The 26,195-nt window shown below is 40.9% G+C and overlaps 2 protein-coding genes across 7 annotated transcripts in view; both read left to right on the top strand.

Annotated features, from left to right (window-relative positions):
- The window catches only part of AMACR (alpha-methylacyl-CoA racemase), a 33,334-nt gene extending 22,675 nt beyond the window's left edge, over nt 1–10,659 (top strand). For 5 of the 6 annotated variants that reach the window (XM_073995113.1, XM_073995110.1, XM_073995112.1 and 2 more), the window contains one exon: nt 5,914–6,668. In XM_073995113.1, coding sequence (XP_073851214.1) covers nt 5,914–6,323 — 410 coding nt within the window. In that variant the 3' untranslated portion in view covers nt 6,324–6,668. Of the gene's footprint in view, nt 1–5,913; nt 6,669–9,278 lie in introns of those variants that run through there. The other variant, XM_005556674.5, reaches the window with a different exon arrangement.
- Nucleotides 10,660–13,372: 2,713 nt separating this feature from the next.
- SLC45A2 (solute carrier family 45 member 2) overlaps nt 13,373–26,195 on the top strand; it is a 41,423-nt gene continuing 28,600 nt past the window's right edge. Inside the window, exons 1-2 of the mRNA XM_005556667.5 lie at nt 13,373–13,803; nt 15,602–15,778. Coding sequence (XP_005556724.3) covers nt 13,419–13,803; nt 15,602–15,778 — 562 coding nt within the window. The 5' untranslated portion in view covers nt 13,373–13,418. The remainder of the gene's footprint in view (nt 13,804–15,601; nt 15,779–26,195) is intronic.

Genomic DNA, 26,195 nt, shown 5'->3' with positions numbered 1-26,195 from the left:
CCTTCTTCATAATCTCATGAATATAAGATTCATTCTTAACCATCAATTTTAGCAACCTCAGCTTACAAGTTTTATTCTTCCCCTAAGCTGAGAGCTTTCACCTTTTCACCTAAGGGAAGCACTTTAGGCTTCTCTTTGGCATATCCACATTGCTAGCATCACCTTCACCTACAACCTTTGCGGCCCTTAGGAAGTGAAATAAGGGTTACTTGAACACAAGCACTGCAATATTGCAGCAGTCAACCTGATAACCTAGTTGGCTACTAAGTGACTAATGGATTGGTAGCCCCACAGTGTGGATAGGATGGACGTGATTCATGTCCAGGGCAGGATAGAGCAGAACGCTGCAAGGTTTCATCATGCATCATGCTACTCAGAACAGCATGCAGTTTAAATTTATGAATTGTTTATTTCTGGAATTTTTCATTCAATATTTTCAGACCACGGTTGACTGTGGGTAACTGAAACCACAGAAAGCCAAACCTCAGATGAAGAAGGACTGCTGTATGTGTGGAGCAGACTCGTTTTTCACATCCACACTTCACCTCAATGAATAAGCCTTTCTGGAAACACTGAAAATGAAACAAGACAGCATTTTTCTAGCAAGGTCATCGTGCCAACGCCTTAACTCCTGATCACCTTCTCCTGGGTGTTCTTCTGCTGAGTTTAAACTTTGTAACTCCCCTGATATTTTTACAGCCCCCTCTTTTTGCATCCATAGCCTTTTATGGTATCCTTAACCCTCATCTCCCTTCAAAGTTTACGTAGGATCCTTAGCTGACAGATGGCTTGTGCTCTAGGAGATAGCATGTTAAATCACCTTGCACTTTATCTACCTAGTCCATGCCAAAATGCCTCAGCATTATCTCTCTTTTATAAGATTTATTTACAAAAATACTACTTTTACTAATCACATATGCATTTCTTCTCTCTCAAGTCCTACTGGACAAACCCCCACATCTGTAATAATTTTTTGAGGGCCGGGTGCGATGGCTATGCCTGTAATTCCAGCACTTTTGGAGGCTGAGGCAGGTGGATCACTTGAGGTCAGGAGTTCAAGATCAGCCTGGGCAACATGGTGAAACCCCGTCTTTACTAGAAATACAAAAATTAGCCAGGTATAGTGGCACATGTCTGTAATCCCAGCTGCTCGGGAGGCTGAGGCACGAGAATCACTTGAACCTGGGAGGGGGAGGTTGCAGTACACTGAGGTCGCATCACTGCCCTCCAGCCTGGGTGACAGAGCGAGACTATGTATCAGAACAACAACAACAATAATAATAATAATTTTTGAGGTAGTACTAATTACATACCTAATTTACTTCCCTTTGTGTTTTAGATCTTTGAGACCATACTTTAATTTATATCTTCAGTTTCTGAACATAAGTATGCAAAGTCTTTTTAAAGTACATACTCTGCTGCATCCCTGCTATTTTCTAGGACAAAAAAATCTGAAAACACTGAGAATTTTATGACATTTTGAGATAGCAAGGTTCTTATAGTACAATCAGGTAAGCAATAGATAATTTTCAAAAGCTGTTTTATCAGGAGATAGTTTTCAAAAGCTGGGTGATCTCTGTCACCCAGGCTGGAGTGCAGTGGCATGATCTCGGCTCACTGCAACCTTTGCCTCCTGGGCTCAAGTGATTCTCCTGCCTCAGCCTCCTGAGTAGCTGGAATTACAGGTGCCCATCACCATGCCCGGCTAATTTTTGTATTTTTAGTAGAGATGGAGTTTCACCATGTTGACCAGGCTGGTCTTGAACTCCTGACCTCAAGTGATCTGCCCCCCCCCTTAGCTTCCCATAGGGCTGGGATTAGAAGTGTGAGCCACCACTCCTGGCCTTCAAATTATTATTTCTAAAAAATACAAAATAACAATTGTTGGCAAGGGTATGAGGAAACGAAACACTTGTGTACTACCAATGAGAATGTAAAGTGGTGTAGCCACTGTCAAAAACAGCATGGCATTTCCTCAGAAAATTATACATAGAATTGTATGATCTAGCAGTTCCACTTCTAAGTATATAACCAAAAGAATTGGAGGCAGTGACTCAAACAGATATTTGTATATCTGTGTTCATAGTGACATTATTCACAATAGCCAAGAGGTAGAAGCAACTCAAGTATACATCAACAGATGAATGGGTGAATAAAATGTGGTACAGACATAAAATGGAATGTGTTTCAGCCTGAAAAAAAACAAGAAAATTTCAACACGTTACAACAGAGATGAATCTTAAAGACATTATGCTGAGTGAAATAAGTCAGTCACCAAAGGGCAAATAATATATGATTCCACTATGTGAACTATCTAAAGTGGTCAAATTCATAGAGACAGAAAGTAGAATGAATGGTGGTTGCCAGGGGCTGTGGGGAGGTAGGAGCTGGAGTTAATGTTTAATAGGTTCAAAGTTTCTGTTTGAAAAGATGAAAAAGTTCAGGAGTTGTGTGGTACAGATGGACGGTGGTGACAGCTGTAAAGCAGTATGAGTGTACTTAATGCCCTAGTACTGTGCACCAAAAAATGGCTGAAATGGTAAACTTTATATATATTTTACCACAATTTTCAAAAATGAAATAAAAATTTAAAATTGTATGTTTGCTAGGAAAAAAATAAGCAATACAGATTTTAAACAGTAAGAAGGGAAAATTTTCCTTTGTTCTTCCACTTTGGGAAAATTTGGGATGTGGCCTTCAAGAATTTTTATTGTACATATACAAATGCACAATTATTCTATTCTATTTTATTTTTTGAGACAGGCTCTTAAACTGTTGCCTAGGCTTGAGTGCAGTGGCACAAACATCCTGCTTCAGCCTCCCGTGTAGCTACGACCACAGGCCTGTGCCACCATGCCTGGCTAACTTTTTGATTTTTTTGTAGAGACAGGGTCTTACTGTGTTGCCCAGGTTGGTCTTGAACTCCTGGGCTCAAGTGATCTTCCTGCCTCAGCCTTCCAAAGTGCTGGGATTACAGGCATGAGCCACAACACCCAGCAATTATTTTCTGTTTTACAATTTATAATTTATATATATATAATTATATAAATTTATAGTTTATAGCTTTTTATACAACAATATAGCAAAGACGTTCTTTCATGTCAGTACAAAAGATCTTTACCCTCACCCATTTTATGTAGCAGCCATATCATATTTTTTACCTGCCTGTACTAAAATTTATATAACCAATTCCCTATGCAAGTTCATTTACATTTTTTCCAATTTTTCATTATAAAAATAATGTTTATGGCTGGATGCAGTGGCTCACGCCTGTAATCCCAACACTTCGGGAGGCCGAGGCAGGCGGATCACGAGGTCAGGAGTTTGAGACCAGCTCAGCAAACATAGTGAAACCCCATCTCTACTAAAAAATACAAAAAAAATTAGCCAGGCATGGTGACAGGTACCTGTAATCCCAGCTACTTGGGAGGCTGAGGCAGGAGAATCGCTTGAACCCGGGAGGCAGAGGTTGCAGTGAGCCGAGATCGTGCCATTGCACTCCAGCCCGGGCAATAGTGGGAGACTCTGTCTTAAATAAATAAATAATAGGGAGGCTGAGGTGGGAGAATGACATGAACGCGGGAGGCGGAGCTTCGAGTAAGCCGAGATCGCGCCACTGCACTCCAGCCTGGGTGACAGAGTGAGACTCCGTCTCAATAATAATAATAATAATAATAAAATAATGTTTACAATTGTCATCCTGGACATATATCATTGAATACTTACAACATGAAGTTTGACTGCTTACTATATACTTAATATTATAAAGCAGTAAAGTTTATGGCATGTACTTAAAAGAATAAGCATTTTTTGTAGTCGTGTGTCGGGGGCGGGGGGTAGATTTTTTGAAATCAAAACATGCTTTCCCAAGTTTTAAATGGTATCTGAATCCCCAGGCTAGTTCCTGAAAATCTATTTGACTTAAAATACCAGAAATTTCATAGTGATTTTACCATAACAACTAGCCACAATCTATAACTGTATTTATACAATTATGGATTCTGAGACTTGGGACTGGATTCCAAGTTCCATATTGGAGTGTCAGGAGCACAGCAAACAGCTCACCTTAAACCACTGGTGTTCAATCCTGTGGCCTTGGTCAGGGTCATGGGCAGGATGGGAGATGGTGGGCTGCGAAGCCATGGTAGACAATGGGAGAATTGGGGTGTTAGAGGTAGGGTAGTATCTGGGGACTTTTGATTTCTAGTATTTTTCTAGCATACAAACTATGACCTGTGTAGTCTCAACTATAAAGTTAAAGAGAGAACATATTGGCTGCAGCTTTACTCAGTGTTATGATTCTGATCACAGTCTGATAAAAAGCAGCTGTTTTAAAAGCATGTGAAGATCACTACTTTTTGCTCGTTGCTCATTTTATGTGCCTTTCACTCACAGAGTTCAGGGCAATCAAGAAAGAACAAGTGAAAGATATCCTGTAGATTATAGTGATAACCTGAAACTATGGCCTCCTATCCATCCTGGTATTTGAATGGGACTGGTGGTTACAGAAGAAAATGTACTTATATATTCCACAGGAGACTGCTTACAAAAATCTGGAACTGTGTTAGTTCTTCTTATTTCCTCATAGTCCTCAAAACCTTAAGAAGAGGCTTCAGTATTTATGTCTTCTTACCTCTATAGGGACTTTACCATCTTCAGAGCAACTTAAAATTAGCCTTGATTGTCAACATGCTAGAGAAGGAAGGTATTCTATAGGTGAGGATTATTCAATTAACTTGGCTAAACTTATACACAGTGTTATGCATAAAGAAAGGGCCTTTCGTTATCATTTGACACTTAGCCATGCACTTTTAAAAACCTGCTTATAGAAGAAAAGGAACATTTGCACCAACTATTGTAAAGTGGCCCTGCTCTTTGGGTATAATTTAATCAGCACTGGAGTTTGGGCATGTCTGCAGGGGTAGGCCCACATAGTCAGTAAAGGAAACACAGACGGGGTCAAGAGCTAGAGAGGCCACTTTTCCTGTTAAATCCCCAGGTAGCTGCTGTCATGATCTCTGCACTGTGGTCTTGATGGGCCCTTCAAGTTCCTTTCATGCCGGAGAGGAGTCTGCATGCCCCACTGTTGACTGGCTGGCTAATAAGTTTCTGTTTTGTTTGTTATAGGAACAATTTGCATGAGTCTTTGGTTACCTTACAAGTCCTTTATCCTAGTACAAAGCCCTTTGGGGCTCTTTTATTTTAAAAATGTATGTATATATGTATATATGTATGTATATATGGATGGATGGATGGATGGATGGATGGATTGGTTGATGGATGATGGGGGTCTTGCTGTGTTGCCCAGGCTAGGCCTTGAACTCCTGGGCTCAAGCAATCCTCCAGCCTCAGCCTCTTGAGTAGCTTTCACTATACTCATGCCATCACTCCTGGCCATTCTAGCTCTTTTATTTTAACAAAATGAAGATAAATGAATGTATTTATAAAATTGCAATCCTGAATTAAATAATTTGTCTTCAGGCTTCTTCCTTGGAAACTGAGATGGTCATGTATAAAATTGTTCATATTTTTTATAAGGTTTGAATACATTATAGAGAATAGGGAGTTATTTTAACTCAGTATGACTGGCTAATAACATCCTGGGGAAATTTTTTTTCAAAATCTACTCAGAGGTAGGAAATCAATTTCTGGAAACCAGACCATTGAGAACAGACCACTTTTGATGAAATATGAATAATAAAATCTTGGTGGTGACAAGTCTGACTACTTCTGCCCTCTCCAGCCTTTGACTCCAACCTTAAACTGACTTTACATTTTTTTCTCTTGACTCCTTTGAGAAGCCCTTATAGAACATTTTATTTTGCATAGTACAGTGGGCTCAGCATTCATTTTTATTGATTATAATAGCTCTGTTCAAAGCATGATAATTTAAGAAATTATATTTTTCCTCAGGACTTGGACTAAAGTCTGATGAACTTCCCAATCAGATGAGCATGGATGATTGGCCAGAAATGAAGAAGAAGTTTGCAGCTGTATTTGCAAAGAAGACAAAGGCAGAGTGGTGTCAAATCTTTGATGGCACAGATGCCTGTGTGACTCCAGTTCTGACTTTAGAGGAGGTTGTTCATCATGATCACATCAAGGAACGGGGCTCGTTTATCACCAATGAGGAGCAGAGCATGAGCCCCCGCCCTGCACCTCTGCTGTCAAACACCCCAGCCATCCCTTCTTTCAAAAGGGATCCTTTTGTAGGAGAACACACTGAGGAGATACTTGACGAATTTGGATTCAGCCGCGAAGAGATTGATCAGCTTAAGTCAGATAAAATCATTGAAAGTAATAAGGTAAAAGCTAGCCTCTAACTTCCAGGCCCACAGCTCAAGTGAATTTGAATACTGCATTTAAAGTGTAGAGTAACACATAACATTGTATGCATAGAAACATGGAGGAACAGTATTGCAGTGTCCTACCACTCTAATCAAGAAAAGAATTACAGACTCTGATTCTACAGTGATGATTGAATTCTAAAAATGGTTATCATTAGGGCTTTTGATTTATAAATACTTTGGGTACTTACACTAAACTGTGGTAGTTATTCTGCCTTCCAGTTTGCTTGATATAATCTGTTGATATTAAGATTCTTGACTTATATTTTGAATGAGTTAATATATCATAATTTATGAAATAAAGCTTTCTTTTTCCCTAAAGTGTACTTGTCCTTTTAAGTTTGTACAACGCTAAGAAAACCCTTTAAATACCATTTAAATAGGATTTTGTAACGCTTCTAAGAAAACCCTTTAAATACCATTTAAATAGCATTTTGTGAATCTTTGAAATATCTTTGGCTCTATTGTTTACCAAAATGAATGTCCTTAAATAGAGAAGTCTGACCATTTTAATTTGACAGGAAATCATTCAGTCAGTGTCTTTGAATGGGAATGTTGGCAGATGATCTCCGGGTTTCTGGCAGATAACTCCCGTCCCTCTGTCTAACCCTCTCTGCTGAGAGCCGGCCTTCTCTGTGCAGCTGCCTGTCAGCCTCACTGACATGCCTCTTTTTCTCAGATTGTGCCATCATCTGCTTCCTGCCAGGCAAGTCTTTCTCTCTCACAAGTCTCCTGCTTCCATTCCCACCATGCCTATCTCTGCCCTCATAGGTCCTCAGCTTATCCTTACTTCACTGAGGCCACTGCCCAATTGCCCCCCTGCAGAGAGTCCTTTCCTAGCCTCTGTCTAAAATGGCAGCCACCTAATCACTTGCCATCCCCTCTCCCTATGTTGTTTTTCTTTGTACCATATATCACTACTGACATATATGCTTATTAACCCCAGTCTCCCCTCCCACCCCCGCCAGCCCACCAACACACACTAGAATGGGAGCTTTATGAGGGATTTTGTATGTTTCATTCATTGTAAAATCCCTAGTTCCTAGAATAGTGCCAAGTGCATAGCAGAAACTTAGTAAATATGTATAAAATGAATACATCTCAAGAGTGAAGTGCTGTCAATTCTACTTTAACAGCACTTGAGTCCATTCCCTCTGCCTATCCCCCATTGCACTTTTCATTCAGGCCCCTCTTATCTCTTCCCAAGACTCCAGTTCAGTTGCCCTATCAGCCTTGACCTCTAGTATCATTGCCTTATTATTATTATCATGTTACTCCACTGGGTATGTTTTTGATACCACACTGAATTTTCAGTCCTGCAAAAATCTTTTGGTGGTCTTTTTTCCTACAGAGTAGAATATAAACTCATTTACGTAGCATATCAAACCTTTACTTACAACAAGACTTCTATCTAGCTGTCCAGGCCCATCCCTGTCCTCCTGTTCCCCAGGACTTACGTTGGACTACCTGAAATTCCTAACTATGCTATGGTCTCTCTTGTTTCCATTCCTTTCTATATACTGCACCATTATTTTCCAGGACTATCAAGACCCCTTTGCTCCAGTCTGTTGATCTAGCAAACTCAGACTGGGCTGGAACACAGCCTTCTTTGTGAAACTTCCTGTGCTTGTCAGCCCTAGGGTAGTTTTGTACAGTGATTATGAGTTGCAGAGTCAGAAGGGCCTTGGGTTCAAATCTCACTGTATCATTGTGATGTCTAAGACAATGCCTGTGAAGTGCCTAAACATCCTAGGTGCTCAGTGTTAGCTTGTATTGTTAAGGCCCTTTCTATGTTTCCATCTCACTTCATACACATCTGCAAGGATAGTAATTGCCTTTACTATACTTTACAAAATTATTCACTAGGCCATATGTTCCCAGAGTAATGGCTCTAGCAGGCAAAATAATTACTTGGAGATACTGTTAAAACAGATTCCTGAGCCCCTTTCCAGAGATTCTACAGCAATGGGTCTAGGGTAAGAACCGTGAATGTGCATTTCCACCAAGCTTCCAGGTGATTATGATTCTGGTTCAATGACTACACTTTGAGTAGCACTATCCTAATGGATATTAACCAAATCTTTTAACCTTGGTTACTTTTATAATAGGTGCTCAAAAAAATAGCTGTTCAATCGACCAGTGAGGGAAAGGATAAAAGCAAGTTGGCAAAAAATCTGTAAATAAACAGGCTAGCTTAGAGCATTGATTTCTGTAATTAGTTGACTTTACACAAAATGTTCAAATGAAAAATTGGTTTTTGTAGGTTGTGAACTTTTAAAGGGTGAATATATAAAAGCAAGGTTAGTAGCTTTTGTTAGTGACCCATACTTTCCTTTTTCTGAAGAGTCTAAGACCCTGTGCAAAAAAATGTTACACCTCTATTTTTCAGTTAACTTTTGACAAGCTGTAGATTTAGAAATAAGTAAAGGGGACAGGTAAGGAGAAAATAGGAAGTTTTAAGGAGAGTGGAAGAGAAGGAGGCAGTTGAAGGTGGCAAATTCTAGTGAAAGAATGATATATTCTTGAAGACATTGATATACACTTATTTACATTCTTGATTCTACAATGTAGGAAATGGTGAAATGCCACAAACTGTATGGTGATAAATAAAAGTCACATGAAACAGGGTGATAGGCTGCATCCAGGCCTTTAGTCTTGGTGTTCATGATATCCCTGTAAGCACATTCGAACTTTAGCAACAATTGCATCACACTATGTAATTTGCAAAATAGTTTCACCTATATTGAATCAGAATGCCCTCAACTGCAAAACACAATATCCAAAATAATGAGGAAACGTGTTGGCTCACTACCTAGAGTCCAGAGGGACGGTCAGTTTTAGGGTTGCCTGTGTCTAGTCACTCGGGCCTGTTTCCCTGCGGTTTTCTGGGCTGTCAGCTTTCCATTCTCCATGTGTTTGATTTCTCCTCAGGCTAGTAGCAAGTTCTGGATCTTATACCCACACACAGCAATATCCAGAAATAAAGATCTCAGGAGCCCCCAGTGAGTCGTCTTGTGTCTCCTTGGACTGAGTTAAGTTAGAAGCCTTTCTTATACCAATCTTTGAAAAAGAAGACAAGCTAACAATGAGCACCTAGTTTTATGTCTTTACATAAAACCAGCCTGCTCCCGGAGCTTCCCTGGATTCAACTTCCTAAAGGCATGTGATGAAGGGGAAGATTCCACTATCGAATCCAGGTGCCATCAGAGTAGAGGGAGTAGAGAATGGATGTTGCGTAGGCCATCAATAAGGTTCATTATGCGCAGGATCTCAACTGTCCTTCAGCAATCAATTGTAAGGGGAAGGTGGGGCAGTTTTCTTCATTTTACAGATGAGAAAACAGAGACTCAGAAGGGTTTCTTAATTCATGTTTCCCTTAGCGCCTCGGTAATTTTTTCATGGTGGCTTAGGCCAAATTAAATATGTAACCATTCAATTTATAAATAATTAGGTCCCAACAAATTAAATATTTATGTCCTACCAACTTATTAGCTGTTTAAATATATAATACACATAAAAGAAAATATATTTTTCATTTCTGTTTCATTGTTAATCACAACTACTTACTAAGGAGATGTATGCACCTATTGGACAGTGTGCAACTTCTCACCTGGAATGGGATTGGACACTGCTGCCATCACTTTCTGCTGCATGTTAATGTCCATATAGTACTTGCTTTTCTATCAGACTGACTGGGAAACCCAGTCTCACAAAAATATGAAATTATCAGAAGGATTATAGTGCAATCTTATGTTGAAGGCATGAACTACCTCATTAATAGTTCATGTGATGTCTGACAGATGTTGAGTTTCATTATGTTAATGTGCTCAAATTTTTAAATATTCTGAGATACTCTTGTGAGGTCACTCTAATGCCCTGGGTGCCTTGGCACAGTTTTAGAAATTATTTGCTCAGGAATATGCAACTAGGAAGAGGCAGAATCAGAGTTTAAGCTTTCATATTCTGGCCTTCCGTCTTGTTCGTCAACCATTTTTAGGAACTTTCCCATAAGGTTATGTTTTCCAGCCCAGGCATGGAGGATCACTTGAGGTCAAGAGTTCAAGACCAGCCTGGGGAATATAGCTGGACCTCCATTTCTACAAAATAAAAATAAAAAAATTATCCAGGTATGGAGCTGTGTGCCTGTAGTCCTAGCTACTTAAGGGTGGGGCAGGAGGATCACTTGAGCCCAGGAGTTTGAGGCCACAGTGAATTAGGATTGCGCCACTGCACTCTAGCCCAGGCAACAGAACAATACCCTGTCTCTAAATAAATAAATAACTAAATAATAAAAAGATTGCTTTCCCTACAACTCAGACTTTTCATTTGAACTCAGGGTCCAGCAAGGAAAATATAACCCACTCGAAATCTTTAAAACGGAGGAAATTTAATATAAAGAATCCCACTGGTGATTAAAGAGCAGAGAAGCCCAGGAGATATCGAGGCAACCCTGATATGAACAAAACTAGGAAGCCAGGACTACTCCTATGAATGCAGGGGTGATGGGAAAGCTGGTGTTACCTGGACCCAGAAGCCAAAGTTGCTGCACCCACCTTGGAGACACAGACATTGCCAGTAATACCTCAGGGAGAAGAAAGAAATCTAGGGAAATATCCTGGCTTCTTTCCTGCTCTCTCTCCCCTAGTCTTCCTACCAGTGCATCCTATTAGCCAAATCTACCTAGAAGCCAGAAAACAAGGGAACCCTGGAAATGTAGCCCCATAAGATAAAGAGCACCAAAGGAAATAGATCTGAGCAGACAGGCAGCACAAAATGTAGTGTGTATGTTTTATTCACTCAGTAATTCCTTTAGAAAATATTTATTTCCTGGGGATGACATAATGAACAAAACAGACCTGTTCTCTGCTCTTGAGGAAATCAAAGACAAACACAGGATATGGAATAAACTCAGAATTATCTTATTGTAGAATGTATTAAGTACATTGAGGAGAAATATCAGGGCGATCTGACAGCTAATGATTTGAAGAAGGGTGTGACCTACCACCATTTTAAATCTAGTTATTTCACTCCTGAGCTATGTGTGTAGAAAACTTGTAGTCAGGGAAAAATAGAATGTCTGTATTTATAAAAAGAAGTTTATAAAAAGATATCAATTTATTTACATTTTGACATAACCTCTATGTAATAAGGCTTTATTACCTCACAGCCATGTGTGTGATCATGTGTAATAGCGTGTGTGTGTGAGAGAAGCCATGTGTGTAATCATGTGTAATAACATGTGTGAGAGAAGCCATGTGTAATCATGTAAAATAACATGTGTGTGAGAGAAGCCATGTGTGATGTGTAATTGTGTGTTCATGAGAGAAACCATGTTTGTGATCATGTAAAGAAAGTGTGTGTGAGAAGCCTTGTGTGATGTGTAATAACACGGGTGTGAGAGAGAGAAGCTGTGTGTTTGATCATGTGTAATAGCATGAGTGTGAGAGAGAAGCCGTGTGTGATAATGTGTAATAGCATGTGTGTGTGACAGAAGCCATGTGTCCGATCATGTGTAGTAATGTGTGAGAGAAGTCCCATGTGTGATCATGTGTAATAGTGTGTGAGAGAGAGAAGCCATGTGTGTGATCATGTATAATAACATGTGTACAAGAGCGAGAAGCCGTGTTTGAGCATGTGTAATGACGTGTGTGTGAGAAAAGTCATGTGTGTGATCATGTGTAATAGCATGTGTTTGTGAGAGAAGCCGTGTGTAATAGCATGTGTGAGAGAGAAGTCATGTGTTTGATCATGTGTAATAATGTGTGAGAGAAGCCACGTGATCATGTGTAATAGCATGTGTGTGAGAGAAGCCATGTGTGTAATAATGTGTAATAATGTGTGTGAGAGAGAAGCCACGTGTGTGATCATGTGTAATAGCATATGTGTGTGAGAAGCCATGTGTGATCGTGTCATAGCATGTGTGTGAGAAGCCATGTGTGTGATCATGTGTAATAATGGGTGTGAGAGAGGTCATGTGTGATCATGTGTAATAGCATATGTGTGAGAGATGCCATGTGTGTGATCATGTGTAATAGCATGTGTGTGAGAGAGAAGCCATGTGTGTGATCATGTGTAATAGCATGTGTGTAAGAGAGAAGCCATGTGTGTGATGTGTAATAACGTGTGTGTGAGAGAGCCCATGTGTGTGATCATGTGTAATAGCATGTGTGTAAGAGAGAAGCCATGAGTGTGATCATGTGTAATAGCATGTGTGTGAGAGAGAAGCCATGTGTGTGATCATGTGTAATAGCATGTGTGTAAGAGAGAAGCCATGTGTGTGATGTGTAATAACGTGTGTGTGAGAGAGCCCATGTGTGTGATCATGTGTAATAGCATGTGTGTAAGAGAGAAGCCATGAGTGTGATCATGTGTAATAGCATGTGTGTGAGAGAGGCCATGTGTGTGATCATGTGTAATAGCATGTGTGTGTGAGAGAAGCCATGTGTGTGATCATGTGTAATAGCATGTGTGTAAGAGAGAAGCCATGAGTGTGATCATGTGTAATATCATGTGTGTGAGAGGCCATGTGTGTGATCATGTGTAATAGCATGTGTGTGTGAGAGAGGCCATGTGTGTGATCATGTGTAATAGCGTCTGAAAGAAGCCATGTGTGTGACCATGTGCAATAATGTGTGTGAGAAACCGTGTTTGTGATTATGTGTAATACCATCTGAGATAACCGTGTGTGTGATCACGTGTAATAACGTGTGTGTGAGAGGGAGAGAAGCCGTGTGTGATCACGTGTAATTGTGTATGTGTGTGTGAGAGAGAGAGAGAGAAAGAAAGAGAGGGAACAGTACAAAGGAGGATCCCTTTAGAAAAATATTCCAACGTCTTAAGGAGCCAGAGGGCTCATTCACAGCTGCTAATCTCTGTCATGCTTTCCAGCACCACCCCCTCCCTCTCATCATAACTTGTGATCTTAGAGGCAGGAAAGAATTTGAGCCCCTCCCCCAGCCTGACCATCTCTGTTGGTTGCTCGGCCAGGCTCCGCAAACCCAGTTTGAAGCACAGACCCTAGCACCACACAGGAGGTGGTGGGTTCGCAGGAAGGTTCCTCTCCCAGTGGCCATGGGTGGCAACAGTGGGCAGGCTGGTGGCCACATCTATAAATCCCTGGCTGATGATGGCCCCTTTGACTCTGTGGAGCCACCTAAAAGACCCACCAGCAGACTCATTATGCACAGCATGGCCATGTTCGGACGAGAGTTCTGCTACGCAGTGGAGGCAGCGTATGTGACCCCAGTCCTGCTCAGCGTGGGTCTGCCCAATAGTCTGTACAGCATTGTGTGGTTCCTCAGCCCCATCCTGGGATTCCTGCTGCAGCCCGTGGTCGGATCGGCCAGCGACCACTGCCGGTCCAGGTGGGGCCGCCGGAGACCCTACATCCTCACCCTGGGAGTCATGATGCTCGTGGGCATGGCTCTGTACCTCAATGGGGACACTGTTGTAGCAGGTAAGTCGGCTGCACAAGGTGGGCAGGCAGGGATATGTGTCCTACTGTGTACCTCTGCAGGAGGAGAATATTAATTTGTTTGATCTTTCCTAGAAATTTGTTACAATCGATCTCTCCTAGGTTACAATGAACTTCCCCTTTGACAAATTTGGCCCAGATTCTGTGGTAGGGGAGCCTTTACTTCTAGAAATATCTAAATAAATATCTTTCATTGTTGTGAAGATTTAAAAATAGGATTAAATTTGTATCTATTTTATCAAATCTGTATCTATTTTATCAAATTGAATATTTTTACATATTTATCAATCGAGTTACTTTTTGAGCCCATTATGCTCTATTTAATACTCTTATCAAATTGACCAGCTGCCAAATAGCTCCATAAATATTTACAACAAATCACCTGTGTATCCAAATGAGTTAATTCTGTTCATAGTTTTATGTAGAGCATTTTAATAGGCAGAGGGCATAAGCCCATCAGCTCAAGAGGACCTTTCTGGCATTGTGAATTCTGGACAAAATCAAACCTGAGGGTAGGCATTTTTTCTAGCCATTAATCAGCTACCAATTAATCAGTAGTTGATGGTAGTACAATAAAGTTGCATTGCAAAAAGGATCGCTAAAAATAGCACACATTTTTAGACCATTAACTCTCAAGCCAGCAGAATAGATGATTATGAGGCAGGATAATCAATTATGATTTGTACATACTTCAAAGAAAGCGTAAATGTACAAATGTAGGCTATTTCCGGGAGAATGAACAAAAAGCTGGCAAGTGCTATTGACTGTAAGGAGGATTACTAAAGGACTGGAGGTGAGAAGCGGCGGGTAGTCTTATTGTTCATTTAATTTTATACTGTAATTTCTAAAACGTGTAGATAATCTATGCTATTCTTAAGTTTAAAAAACAACCTGAAACAAGAGAAACAACAATGTATCTTTTATAGGAGATTGGGTAAATGAATTACAGGGTATCCATAGAATGAAAATCCAGCTATTAAAAATTGTGAGGAGCTGAAATTATATGAAGAAAGTTGGTTACTGCGTCAGTGCTGTTCAAAGATGTGGCCGCTGACCTGCCCCTCAGCATCAGCAGGGGCTGTTAGACATGTAGTTTCTCAGGCCCACTTCAGGCCCACGAATTGAATCAGAGTCTTGGGAATGGGGCCAGCAATCTGTATTTTAACAAGACGTACAAGTGATAGTTCAACATGCCAAACTTTGAGAAGCACTGCATTCGACTACCATTGTACACCTGTGTCTGCATGTGCAGAAGTGAGTAAAAGGAGGCCTCAAAGCCTGACCTTCAGTGGGGCTGGGATTGGAAGCATCTCCCTCAGCTTTTTTTATATAATCGGAATTGTTTGCGATAAGCATGCATACTTTTTTATTTAAAGAGATATTTTATACACCAGAAATTTCACTAATTAAAAGTGTACAATGCAGTGACTTTTAGTATATTCACAAGGTTGTGCAACCATCACCACTCTCTAATTCTAGAATATTTTCATCACCCCAAAAAGAAACCCATTACCATCAACAGTCACGTCAGCTTTTCTCCTATGCACCAGCCCTAGGCAAGTACTAATTTACTTTCTGTCTCCATAGATTTGTGTTTTACGGACTTTTGTTGCATAATTTTTAAAACCTGAAAAAAAAAAAAAAAGGTATTTTTATTTGGGAAAAAAAGCAAAATAAAAGCAAGGAAGATGATTTCATGGCAAGAAGTTTAGGTGGAAATTACAAAACACGGAGGATTCTAAAACAGGATTTAGGAGACCAATGTTTATTTTTCTTTTAGCTTTGATTGCTAACCCAAGGAGGAAGCTGGTTTGGGCCGTAAGTGTCACCATGATAGGTGTGGTTCTCTTTGATTTTGCTGCTGACTTCATTGATGGGCCCATCAAAGCCTACTTATTTGATGTCTGCTCCCATCAGGACAAGGAGAAGGGTCTCCACTACCATGCCCTCTTCACAGGTAGGGAATATTCTAGAAAGTCTCTCCTTCAGCTCCCCAGACAATGAGGTGCTTCCACTAAAGCCATCCAGTGTCTCTACACGTGGAGTTTTTCGAATGAATGGGTCAGTTGATGGGCTGCTCCCGTCACGCGGGCCCTGTCTCCCTGTGCATTTCTCTGAACAATCAGCTTGTGACTGGTGCTGCAGTTTCTGCAAAGGAAGTTTACAGAAGAGCTTTCTTAAGAATGCTTTGTGGAGACAATTACAACTGAAATGAAAAGAAGCCTTGTGGATTGCGCATTTGCATTAGAGCAGTGGATCTCAAGCATCAGCAATGTAGCATCCACATTCCTTAGGAGGTCATTGAAAATACAGTTGCCTGGGCTCCTTCTCCAGTTATTCTGATTCAGTGGGTCTGATGCAGGGCCCAGACATTTGTATTTTATTTAATAAAGATCCCCGATGATTTTGTGGCAGGTGTCCTAAGAACCACATTTTAAAAAACAAAAAGAGAAACAAACCAAGCAAACAAAAAGCTCCATGTCTTAGAGATTTCTTAGTTATATAAAGGGTTGGCATTTCCTCAGCCTTGTGGTTTGAAAAAGTTCATGCCAGGAGGAAAATGGGGGCTCTCTTGATCTCTTGGGGCTGTTGCCAGCCTACTTTGGTTACTGTTTGTCAATTGTTTAGAGCAATGCTACTCAGAGCACCAGTTAGTACTGTGCTAGAACTAGGCATTGAAATATAAGGTGACAGGAGGAACCTGGCCCAAGATGATTTTTATATCTAAGAGGGGGACTCTGTCAGCCCACCTTGTTTGATTGTCTTCGTAGCCCAGCCAATGCATTTATTTATGTTTTGATGTATTCTGTCTTCTTCCATGGCCAGGTAGGTCCATGGAAAGCAAGAGCTCAAGTTTTGCTCACAGTTTCTGTCTCTAGAGCTAAGACTGCTGCCTGCCCGTGGAAGCCATTGGAGTCAATATTTGTCATTTGAGCAAACATTTGAGTAGTTGAAAACATGAAGGAGTGAGGCCATTGGAGCACAGTTGGTAGATCCTCCTCTGTGTAGGGAAGGCAGAGGGACAGGAGTGCAGCCCTGTCTGTCACTGGCCCCTGCCCACTATGTCTCCAGATGCTTAAAGGCACCTAAGACATGTCTAGGGCTTGAGACTTCCCCCGCCTCACCTTTGCTCTTTTCTTCCCTTCCCATTGCACTTTCCACCTGTATCTTCTCACTCAGGTTCTCCCACCCCACTGGCCTCCTTCTGTCTCTGGAGTTGGCCCAGCCCATCATACCTGCCCCAGGGTTTGGCATGAGCTCTTGCCCTGCCTGGGACACCCTTCCCCATATAATCCCATAGTCATGCCTTTATTCCACTCGGATTCCTCATCCGATGTCTCTCACCAGTGAGGTCTTTCTTGGCTACCATACCTGACATACCCTACCTACCATACCACTCCTTTTTCTCCTCATCCTTATTGGATTTGATTTTTCTTTCTAGTGCTTATCACTGCCAGACTAACTGACTGGCTATTTTTTCCTATATCCTCTGTCTCTCTCTCTCCTTCTCTTTTTTCTTTCTGGTTGTCTCTCCCATTTAGAACATCAATCCTAGCTGAGCAGACCTCTTGTTTTGTTCTCTGATGAATCTTCAGTTCCTGGAAGTGTCTGCTACATAGTAGGTGCTCAGTAAATACTAAACAAACATTTCTCAAATACCCCATGTATGCTAACAACCCTGTATTAGGTATTTTCACTTACATTATCTCAGTCCTGACAACGGCCATGTGGAGGTGGTGTGATTCCCATTTTTCAGATGTGGAAGCTGATCCTTGGAAGCAGTGGTGTGCTAGAGCTGGCTCATGCTGGCTTGTTGAGAATCAATTGTTAAATTTTAGGAATTCAGTGAACTTGTTGACATCACATTGCTGGCTTGAAACTGGCCGTGATGGGAGTATTAAAACTCTAGAAATTGGCAAAGCTATAAATCATGGCTTTTTTTTTCTTGGAGAGCCAGTTGTTAAATATTTACCCAAAGTCCACCAATTGGAGTAGGGGAGGAAGTTCAGTGATTAAGTCACTTGCCCATGGTCCATAGCCAGAATATCTCAGAACAGATTCCAACTTCGTTTCCCTAACCTGAATCTGACAATGTCTTCTGTTTTATTATAATTTGCTGAAATTAATTACAAAGTCATAGGAGCCTTTCTGGCTTCTGAACTGGATATTAAGAGTTTATTGATCGGCCGGGCGCGGTGGCTCAAGCCTGTAATCCCAGCACTTTGGGAGGCCGAGACGGGCGAATCATGAGTTCAGGAGATCGAGACCATCCTGGCTAACATGGTGAAACCCCGTCTCTACTAAAATACAAAAAAAATTAGCCGGGCGAGGTGGCGGGCGCCTGTACTCCCAGCTACTCGGGAGGCTGAGGCAGGAGAATGGCATGAACCCGGGAGGCGGGGCTTGCAGTGAGCTGAGATCCGGCCACTGCACTCCAGCCTGGGCAACAGAGCCAGACTCCGTCTCAAAAAAAAAAAAAAAAGAGTTTATTGATCTATAGGACATTGGACAATGTGGCCACCACTTCCCAGATTACAACTGTATTAGATGTGGCTAAAAGACCTATGCTTTGTTGCCTTGATATTAGAAAACAAAACTCTGTGGTAGGGAAACTTTTCCAAGGCTAATACATGATAGTATTGTAAACCAGAATTAAAATTCTAACCCCCAGCTAACTGAAAGATCCTTCCTCTCGGCCAAGGGCATCCTAAAGTAAATCTGAAATACTAGTTTAGGCCATGATGGGAATGGCTGGTTGGACATGCCTCATTGTACCTCTGTCCCTTTGGAGTTCAAGCACAGTTGATCAGCATTAACATTAAAGCAGAAACTTTAAAACTGACAAAACGGACTGTTTGTAGCAATTAGGTATCAACATGACAACAAAGTGGGCCCTGAAAGAAATAGAAGTATTTTACCCCAATGAAGGGGTGGCCTGCCCCTCCACACCTGTGGGCGTTTCTCGTTAGGTGGAACAAGAGACTTGAGAAAAGAAATGAGACACAGAGACAAAGTATAGAGAAAGAAAAAGTGGGCCCAGGGGACTGGCGCTCAGCATACAGAGGACCCACGCCGGCACCGGTCTCTGAGTTCCCTTAGTATTTATTGATAATTATCTTTACCATCTTAAAGAAAAGGAAGTGGCAGGGTAATAGGATCATTATAGGGAGAAAGTCAGCAGTAACACATATGAATAAAGTTCTCTGTGACATGAATAAGTTTAAGGAAAAGTGCTGTGCCTTGATATGCATATGTAAACATCTCCATAAACCTTTTTAGTGCATAAAGAGCAACATTGCGCAACCAGCAAGCTGCCTCCAGGCACTTGTTTAACAAAGCACACCCTGCACAGCCCAAAATCCTTTAAACCTTGAGTCACCACAGCACATGTCTCTTGCAAGGACAAGGTTGGGGGTAGGGTCACAGATTAACAGCATCTCAAATACAGAACAAAATGGAGTCTCTTATGTCTACTTCTTTCTATATAGACACAGTAACAGGCTGATCTCTCTTTCTTTCCCCACACCCCAAAGTACATTTCTTTGATATATTTTGAAATGGCTGTGAAAAGCTGTCTCTTGTGGGGAAAATCTACCTTCTGTACTCCTCACTCTTCCCTTTCCAGTTATTTTCCTGATTTAGGATAGAATTAACTAAAGTGTCTGACACCTTTTTAAGTCTGATGAGAAACATTTACAATCTATTCTCTCTGAAGCCTGTGACATGGAGTCTTCATCCGTATAATAAGAACCTTGGTTTCCACAACCCCTTATATTAACTTATATTAACTTATATTAACTCTCTTCTATTGCTTCCAAGTCTATAGATAAAGTCTTTCAACCAATTGCCAATAAGGAAATCTTTGAATCTTCCTATGACCTGGGAGTCCCCACTTTGATTTGTCCTATCTTTCCAGACCAAACCAATGTACATCTTACATGTACTGATTGATGTCTGATGTCTCCCTAAAATGTATAAAACCAAGCAATCTGTAGCCCTACTGTCTTAGGCGCATGTTTCAGGATCTCCTAGAGCTGCGTCACAGGCCATGGTCTTCATATTTGGCTCAGAATATATCTCTTCAAATATTTTACAGAGTTTGACTCTTTTCATCAACAGTATTTTTATGAGTTTAAGACAATAAACACTTGAGATTTTCTGTTGATATTAGTATACGGTATGGTGCCAGCAAACATCAATAATTTTAATGTTACCTTCATTCAGGCTCTTACTACATCTCATCTGAGCTTTAGTACTGTTGACGGAAAAAAATTAAAATATTTGAAGAAGTTTATTCTGAGGCAAATATGAATGACTATGGCTTGGAACACAACCTCAAGACGTCCTCAGAACAGTTGCCCAAGCTGGTAGAGTTATAGCTTGGTTTTATATATTTTAGGGAGCTAGAAGTTACAGGCAAAACTATAAATCAATAAACGTAAGGAATACATTGGTTCAGCCCAGAAAGGTGGGGCATCTTGAGGAGAGAGGCTCACAGGTTATAGGTAGAGTCAAAACTTTCAATTGGCAATTGATTCAAAGAGTTAAGCTTTGCCTAAAGAGTTGAAGTCAACAGAAAGAAATGCTTGAGTTAAGGAGGATTGTGGAAACCAAGGTTCTTGTTATGTAGATGAAGTCTCCAGATAGCAAGTTTCAGAGAGAAGAGATGGTAAATGTCTCTTTTTGAGTCTTAGAAGGTGTCAGGCTCTCTAAAAAAAAAAAAAAAAAAACCAAACTATTAAGGGAAAGAGGTTCTCTACAGGAAAAAAATTTCCTCCACAAAAGATGGCTTTACAGGGGCATTCAAAAATATATCAAATAAATATATTTTGGGTAAAACACATTAATTTTCTTTAGGGTTTGTTATCTGTCATGTGATGGTATACCAGAGTCAGGTTGGAATTTGGCATCCTATTGCTACAAAGAGTCTGTTTTGTATGGCAGTCTTATGATCTCTGTTTTAATGTTAATGCTGGTTAGTTGTGTCTAAACTCCAAAGGGAGGGGTTATAACAGGGTATGTCCAACACCTCCCTTCCCATCATGGCCTGAACTAGGTTTTCAGGTTTCTTTGGGATCCCCTTGGCCAAGAAGGGGTGTCCACTCAGTCAGTTGGAGGCCTTAGAATTTTATTATTGGTTTGCAGTACTCATCCTTTAACTGTTCTCTAGTCTCCAGTTTCTTCCCACTCCAATTGAGCCAACTGATAGCTTCCAGATTCATATTTTTAAAAGCCAAACATGACTAGGACACTTTCCTGCTTGATGAGCTGCAATGGCTCCTTATGTGCCTCCTAGGTGAATAATATTTTCCTAGACAGAGGTTCAAAGCTGCCACAATCTGTTCCCATCCTACTCTCCAAGCTTTACTTCCCATTACTCTTTCCACATTCTCTGTGCTCTGAATACTTTTTCATCATGTTCCAAGGAGCAGCAGGCAGGTCGGTTTTATTCCCTGCATCCCTCACTCCTCTACCACTGCCTGGCATATTGTAGGTGTTCAAAATAAATACCAGTGGTACAAATGAAGGAGCCAGCCTTTCCTTCCTCAGGTTCTGGGTCTTTGCTCACATTGAAGGTTTCTTTCCCCTTTTCTACCTGTGGAGATCTGCTTGGATGCTCACTCATTTTCTAGGAACAAAGGCCCTCATTCTCTTCCAAATTGCAGGTATACTTAATTTCTAACTTGGTCGGGGACTAGATCCACAAAATAATCAAAGCACAAAAGTTGATTGAGTAGATGAACATAAAGGTGCCAGTGAGGTAGATAACTCCATCAGGGAGAGACCATTGAGGCTGCAGTTGATCACACATACATCATGAATTTTCATCTCCTCCTGGGGCCTTTATGGTCTGTTTGGGCTGCCATGCCAGGATATCACTGACTGGGTGGCTTCAACAACAGAAACTCATTTTCTTACAGTTCTGGAGTATGGAAATCCAAGATCAAGAGCTGTCAGGCTTGGTTTCTGGTTAGGCCTCTCTTCCTGGCTGGCAGACAGCCTCCTTCTTGCTGTGTCCTCACATGGCCTTTCTTCTGTGCACCTGCACCCTCACTGTCTCTTCCTATTCTTATGTGAACACCAGTCCTATTGGATTTGAATTAGGGCTCCACCCTTACGATCTCATTTAACCTTAATTACCTCTTTAAAGGCCTTGTCTACAAATTCAGTCCCATTGAGGGTTAGGGCATCAACACAGGAATCTGGGGAGTAGAGGGACACAATTGAGTCCATAATTGAGCCCTTTCACTTTTACCCTTGTTGCCACTGAGTCCAGCTCCTGAAGCTTGGATGGGATGTAGAGGGAGCACACGTGCTTTTCTCTCCCTTCCCTCCTCCCCAATCCCTTTTCTTTTCCTTCTTTGCATAATGAAGATATTCTAGAATTTTGAAATAAACAAGAAAAACACAAAAGGTCTTTTTGTGTTCATAAGAGCAGTTATGGAACTGGAGTATTGTGTTCCAATCTAGCTGTTCTCAGGTTCTCATGCAGAATGCTCCTTTTAAGATCTTCCTGCAGGGAGGAGAAGAAAATCTCTCCCACCCCCCTCATGCCTCCGACCTCCACCCCATCCTTGGAAGGAGGGGCAGTTGGTGGCAAAGGGAAATTTGGCTCACACCCTGAGGAAAACATTTTACCACTTCCCAGCTTAAATAAACAGCTCAGCTCCAAAGGGCTACTTTCTTATAGTCTCTTTCTTGGCCTTTGCCATTTTCCACCTTCCATGTTAGTTATTTGAATACATTTCTAGTCACACTCATTACACCATAAACTTCTTGAGGGAAGGGGACTATCCAGCGGTAACATACATGTGAATGAGTGAAAGGATAAGGGACGTGTGAATGAGAGACAATGTTATGTGCACTTTAACGATCTTTTGGGGGGACTGGTACTGCCACCCTAAAATCCAGGTTGATTTCCTTCAGCCCTTCCCCGTGTTCTTGCCCCCTTCCCTATCAGCACTTGGTATATGCTGAAGGAATAGAATGATTAGGAAGGGGTTGGTCGCAAGTCACTAAAGCCAACAAAACAGTGGCTTAAAGACAGAGGCTTATTTTTCTTATGTAACAAAAAGTCTGGAAGCAGGTGTCTTGCTGGCTTTCAGTCAGCTGTTAGATGTCAGAGCCAACAATTTCACGTTTCCTTGGCTGCTTTATGGATATGTTGCCTCCTGGATACAAGACAGTTGATGCGAGTCCATAGTTCTTGTTCGTTTAAAGACAGGAGGAGCAGAGAGGAGGGTCAGGGAGAAGGAATGGGGAAGGGGAAAGAGCCTACATTAGCTCTTTAAATGAAGAAAGCAAATCTGCCCTAGAAACCTCCCCTCCCCCACAGTTCTGCTTGTTTCTCATTAGGCAGAATTGGGTTATGTGAGCATTCAGTGGCCTAAAGAGGTTGAAGTGAGGGTTTTTCGGGGAGTTGGTCATGTATCTCCCTAAACCACATTGAGGTTCTATTAGCAAGAAGGAAGGAGTAATTACTGTTGAATAGTCAAAGGTGGTACCTATCACATAAAATACAAACACAGTTGAATGTTAGCTTAATAAGAATAATTAAAGACCAAGACTATTATAAGAAAATGAATCAGAGCTTTTAAAGTCCCATATATGAGTAAATAATGAAAGGATAATTATATTTTGAAGTGATATACTTCACTTCTCACAGTTTTACCTGATCTGCACATTTGTTCACTCTCTCCCCTGTATTGTAATTTACAATGTATTTATCTCCCCCTCCTACAAGATTCGTAAACTCCCCCATGAGGGTTTACCTGCAAATTCCCCATGGCTTCTAATTCATTGCCTTGCTGTTAGCAGGCACTTAAATATGTTAATTGTGTAAAAGGAGACCCCAGGGTTACATAACCCTGTTTATAATTCATGGTTTTACATGACACGACAAATTGCACCAATTAGACAAATATGCTTATTTAATTACGTTCCTTTGTCTCATAACCAGCACTGAAGCCCAAACCTCAGCCAGTGCATGTCTTTGGTCATATGGGAACAGCTGAGGTTGTGTGGATGGCTCAAAGCAACTTCTTTCCCCGACTAGAAAAACAACTTAAAACATCTTCCTCTTGTAGGACAGTGCATGGAGTCTCTCACTTTGTTTAAGGCTGATTCTAAAGTCCCTGACTCAGTGACAGTGACCGTCGACATTATTCGTAAATATCTCTTAGATTACTCCTAAAATACAATATGCTTTGTTTTGTGTGTACAAACCTGCATATATATATATATATATATATATATGCAGATTTATCTCTCCTTTAATGTTTACTCCTGAAATTAATAGAATTACCCATACTATTTAAAATGTTACTCTTGTCTTTCTTGTAATCTCTCTCTTCCTCCCTGTGTTCAAAGTGTGAATAGTTGAATTCCGATGAGTCAAATGTGGGATATGTGACCCCACTGTGATATCCTCACTCTGAACTAAAAACTGCATTAAAAGATGAGTGAAAATAACAAGCAGGGCCTTGTCACTCTGCCCTGTCTTTGCATACACGCCAAACTTCCTGAATTTACATGCCCTTGGCAAAGAGATAACTACAGCATTCCACTTGAAACAAACATTTTCTGGCAAAGGCATGTTCAGTGTCAGGGCCCATTTTGATTTTTCATCAACAGCAAAATATTATTCACCCAAGGAATCCAATCATCCCAGTAAATTGAAATTCTTTTTGTTTGTTTCAGGACTGTAGTTCTGGCCCAGCATTTCCAAATGCTTCATAAATAAGCGTCCAAGGGTTCATTACCAAAATATTTCCCAGCATATTTCTGACATTTTTTGAGATTTTCTAGAGAAAAGACTGTACTGGCTCCTAGGGAGACATTTAATTCCTTTAGCTTCTGTCTTTCATATTTAAAGGCAACTCTACCCTCCTCCATCCCTGGCATATGTGGTAGCCATGGTAGGTTTGGTGGGTCCACCCGCATCTTCTCACCACACAGATCCTTCACTGCTGGGTGCCCCTGAGGCTGTGGAATCCAGTGAGCTAACAGAGTGGTACTCACCAGGGAAGGCTGGAAATTCTTTTATACGCAGGGAGTCTAACCAAGCATATTTCTGCTGCTTGAACCCAAGACTTTACTGTTCCTAGCAGTGGGCTTTCTTGCTTGGCGGGAGGCTGGGATCAGGCATAACAGGAAAGGCCAGCCCTGTTCAGTTCCTGGTTCCTCCTATTCACTGCAGAGTAGCCTCAGCATTTCTGAACTTTCGTTCATTCACAGGCTTGCAAATCTCTACACCATGTCAGTTATTAACTGCCTTGCAAGGGTCACAGGCACAGCACAAGGAACCCTCTAAAAGGTATAAAGAGGGTTCCTAAAGAGATGAAACACCAAATGTTTATATTCACTTGATTTCCACTATCTCCACTACGGCTGCAAACATTTTATTTGTAATGACTCAGTGAGAAACTTGCCGCACTACATCTTTGGAAAAAGAATGGGTAACTTGTCAGGTATCAGCTTCTTTTAACTTTTGTTTTTTAATACTTCAAAGTATGCAGAAAAAATGTGAACATGCAACAAATGCTCTAAATAGTAAATGACTAAGGGCTAAGAAAAGAGTCTTAAAAATGAAATTGAAACATGGGACTCTTGGACTAAACTTTTTACACAGTGAAAAGGAGCCATTTCATGTGTGAGACTGTTTTAATCTTTTCTCATTTATGAATCATCTCTAGATGAGTGGTTTTGTTTCATCAAACAAAACCTTTGAAGTTCCACCCATGGTAGAGTTTCACATCTCCTCATTTGGGCAACTTGGAAAGGATGTGGCCAGGGCAGAAACCAAGGATACAGGGATTTCAGCTTGTGGATAATAAGGGTGATTTATGCAATTTAGGGTGATAGAGTCTCCAAATTGCCATGTCTTTTCCATTCAAATGTGATCAACACAACTCTCAAAGAATCTCAAAGTCAGATTAGAGAAGCGGGAATCTGGGGGACTTTGTCCTCCCTCTTTCCTCTGCTCGAAAGTGCTTTCCCAGGTACCAATCGGCAATTGACTTTTGGCCTCCTTGCTTTGTTACTCTGATTACAAACACACACCCCCAGCCCTGACTCCCGTCACAGAGGTACCCATCATTACCTGACATGGTATTATTTTTTCATTTATTTATTTTTGTAGATCTGAATCAAACAGATCTTATTCAACTTTTTAGAATGAGGAAAACAAATGATATAAAATAAGTCATAAAAAATACTTTCTTATCCTACTACCTCAAACCATTTTCAATGTCTTATAAAATGCTCACCTAGCAAATATGAAAAGCTTCAACACATTCTTCTTTTGTAACTTCTGCTGCAATAAATGAGATATTAGCAAACATACAAACTTCTTCCTTATCAACCATAAAAGT

Source organism: Macaca fascicularis, chromosome 6, assembly GCF_037993035.2.
Source record: "Macaca fascicularis isolate 582-1 chromosome 6, T2T-MFA8v1.1".
NCBI lineage: Eukaryota > Metazoa > Chordata > Mammalia > Primates > Cercopithecidae > Macaca > Macaca fascicularis.
Note: the sequence above shows the minus strand (reverse complement) of the source record. Positions and strands in the feature narration are given on the sequence as shown.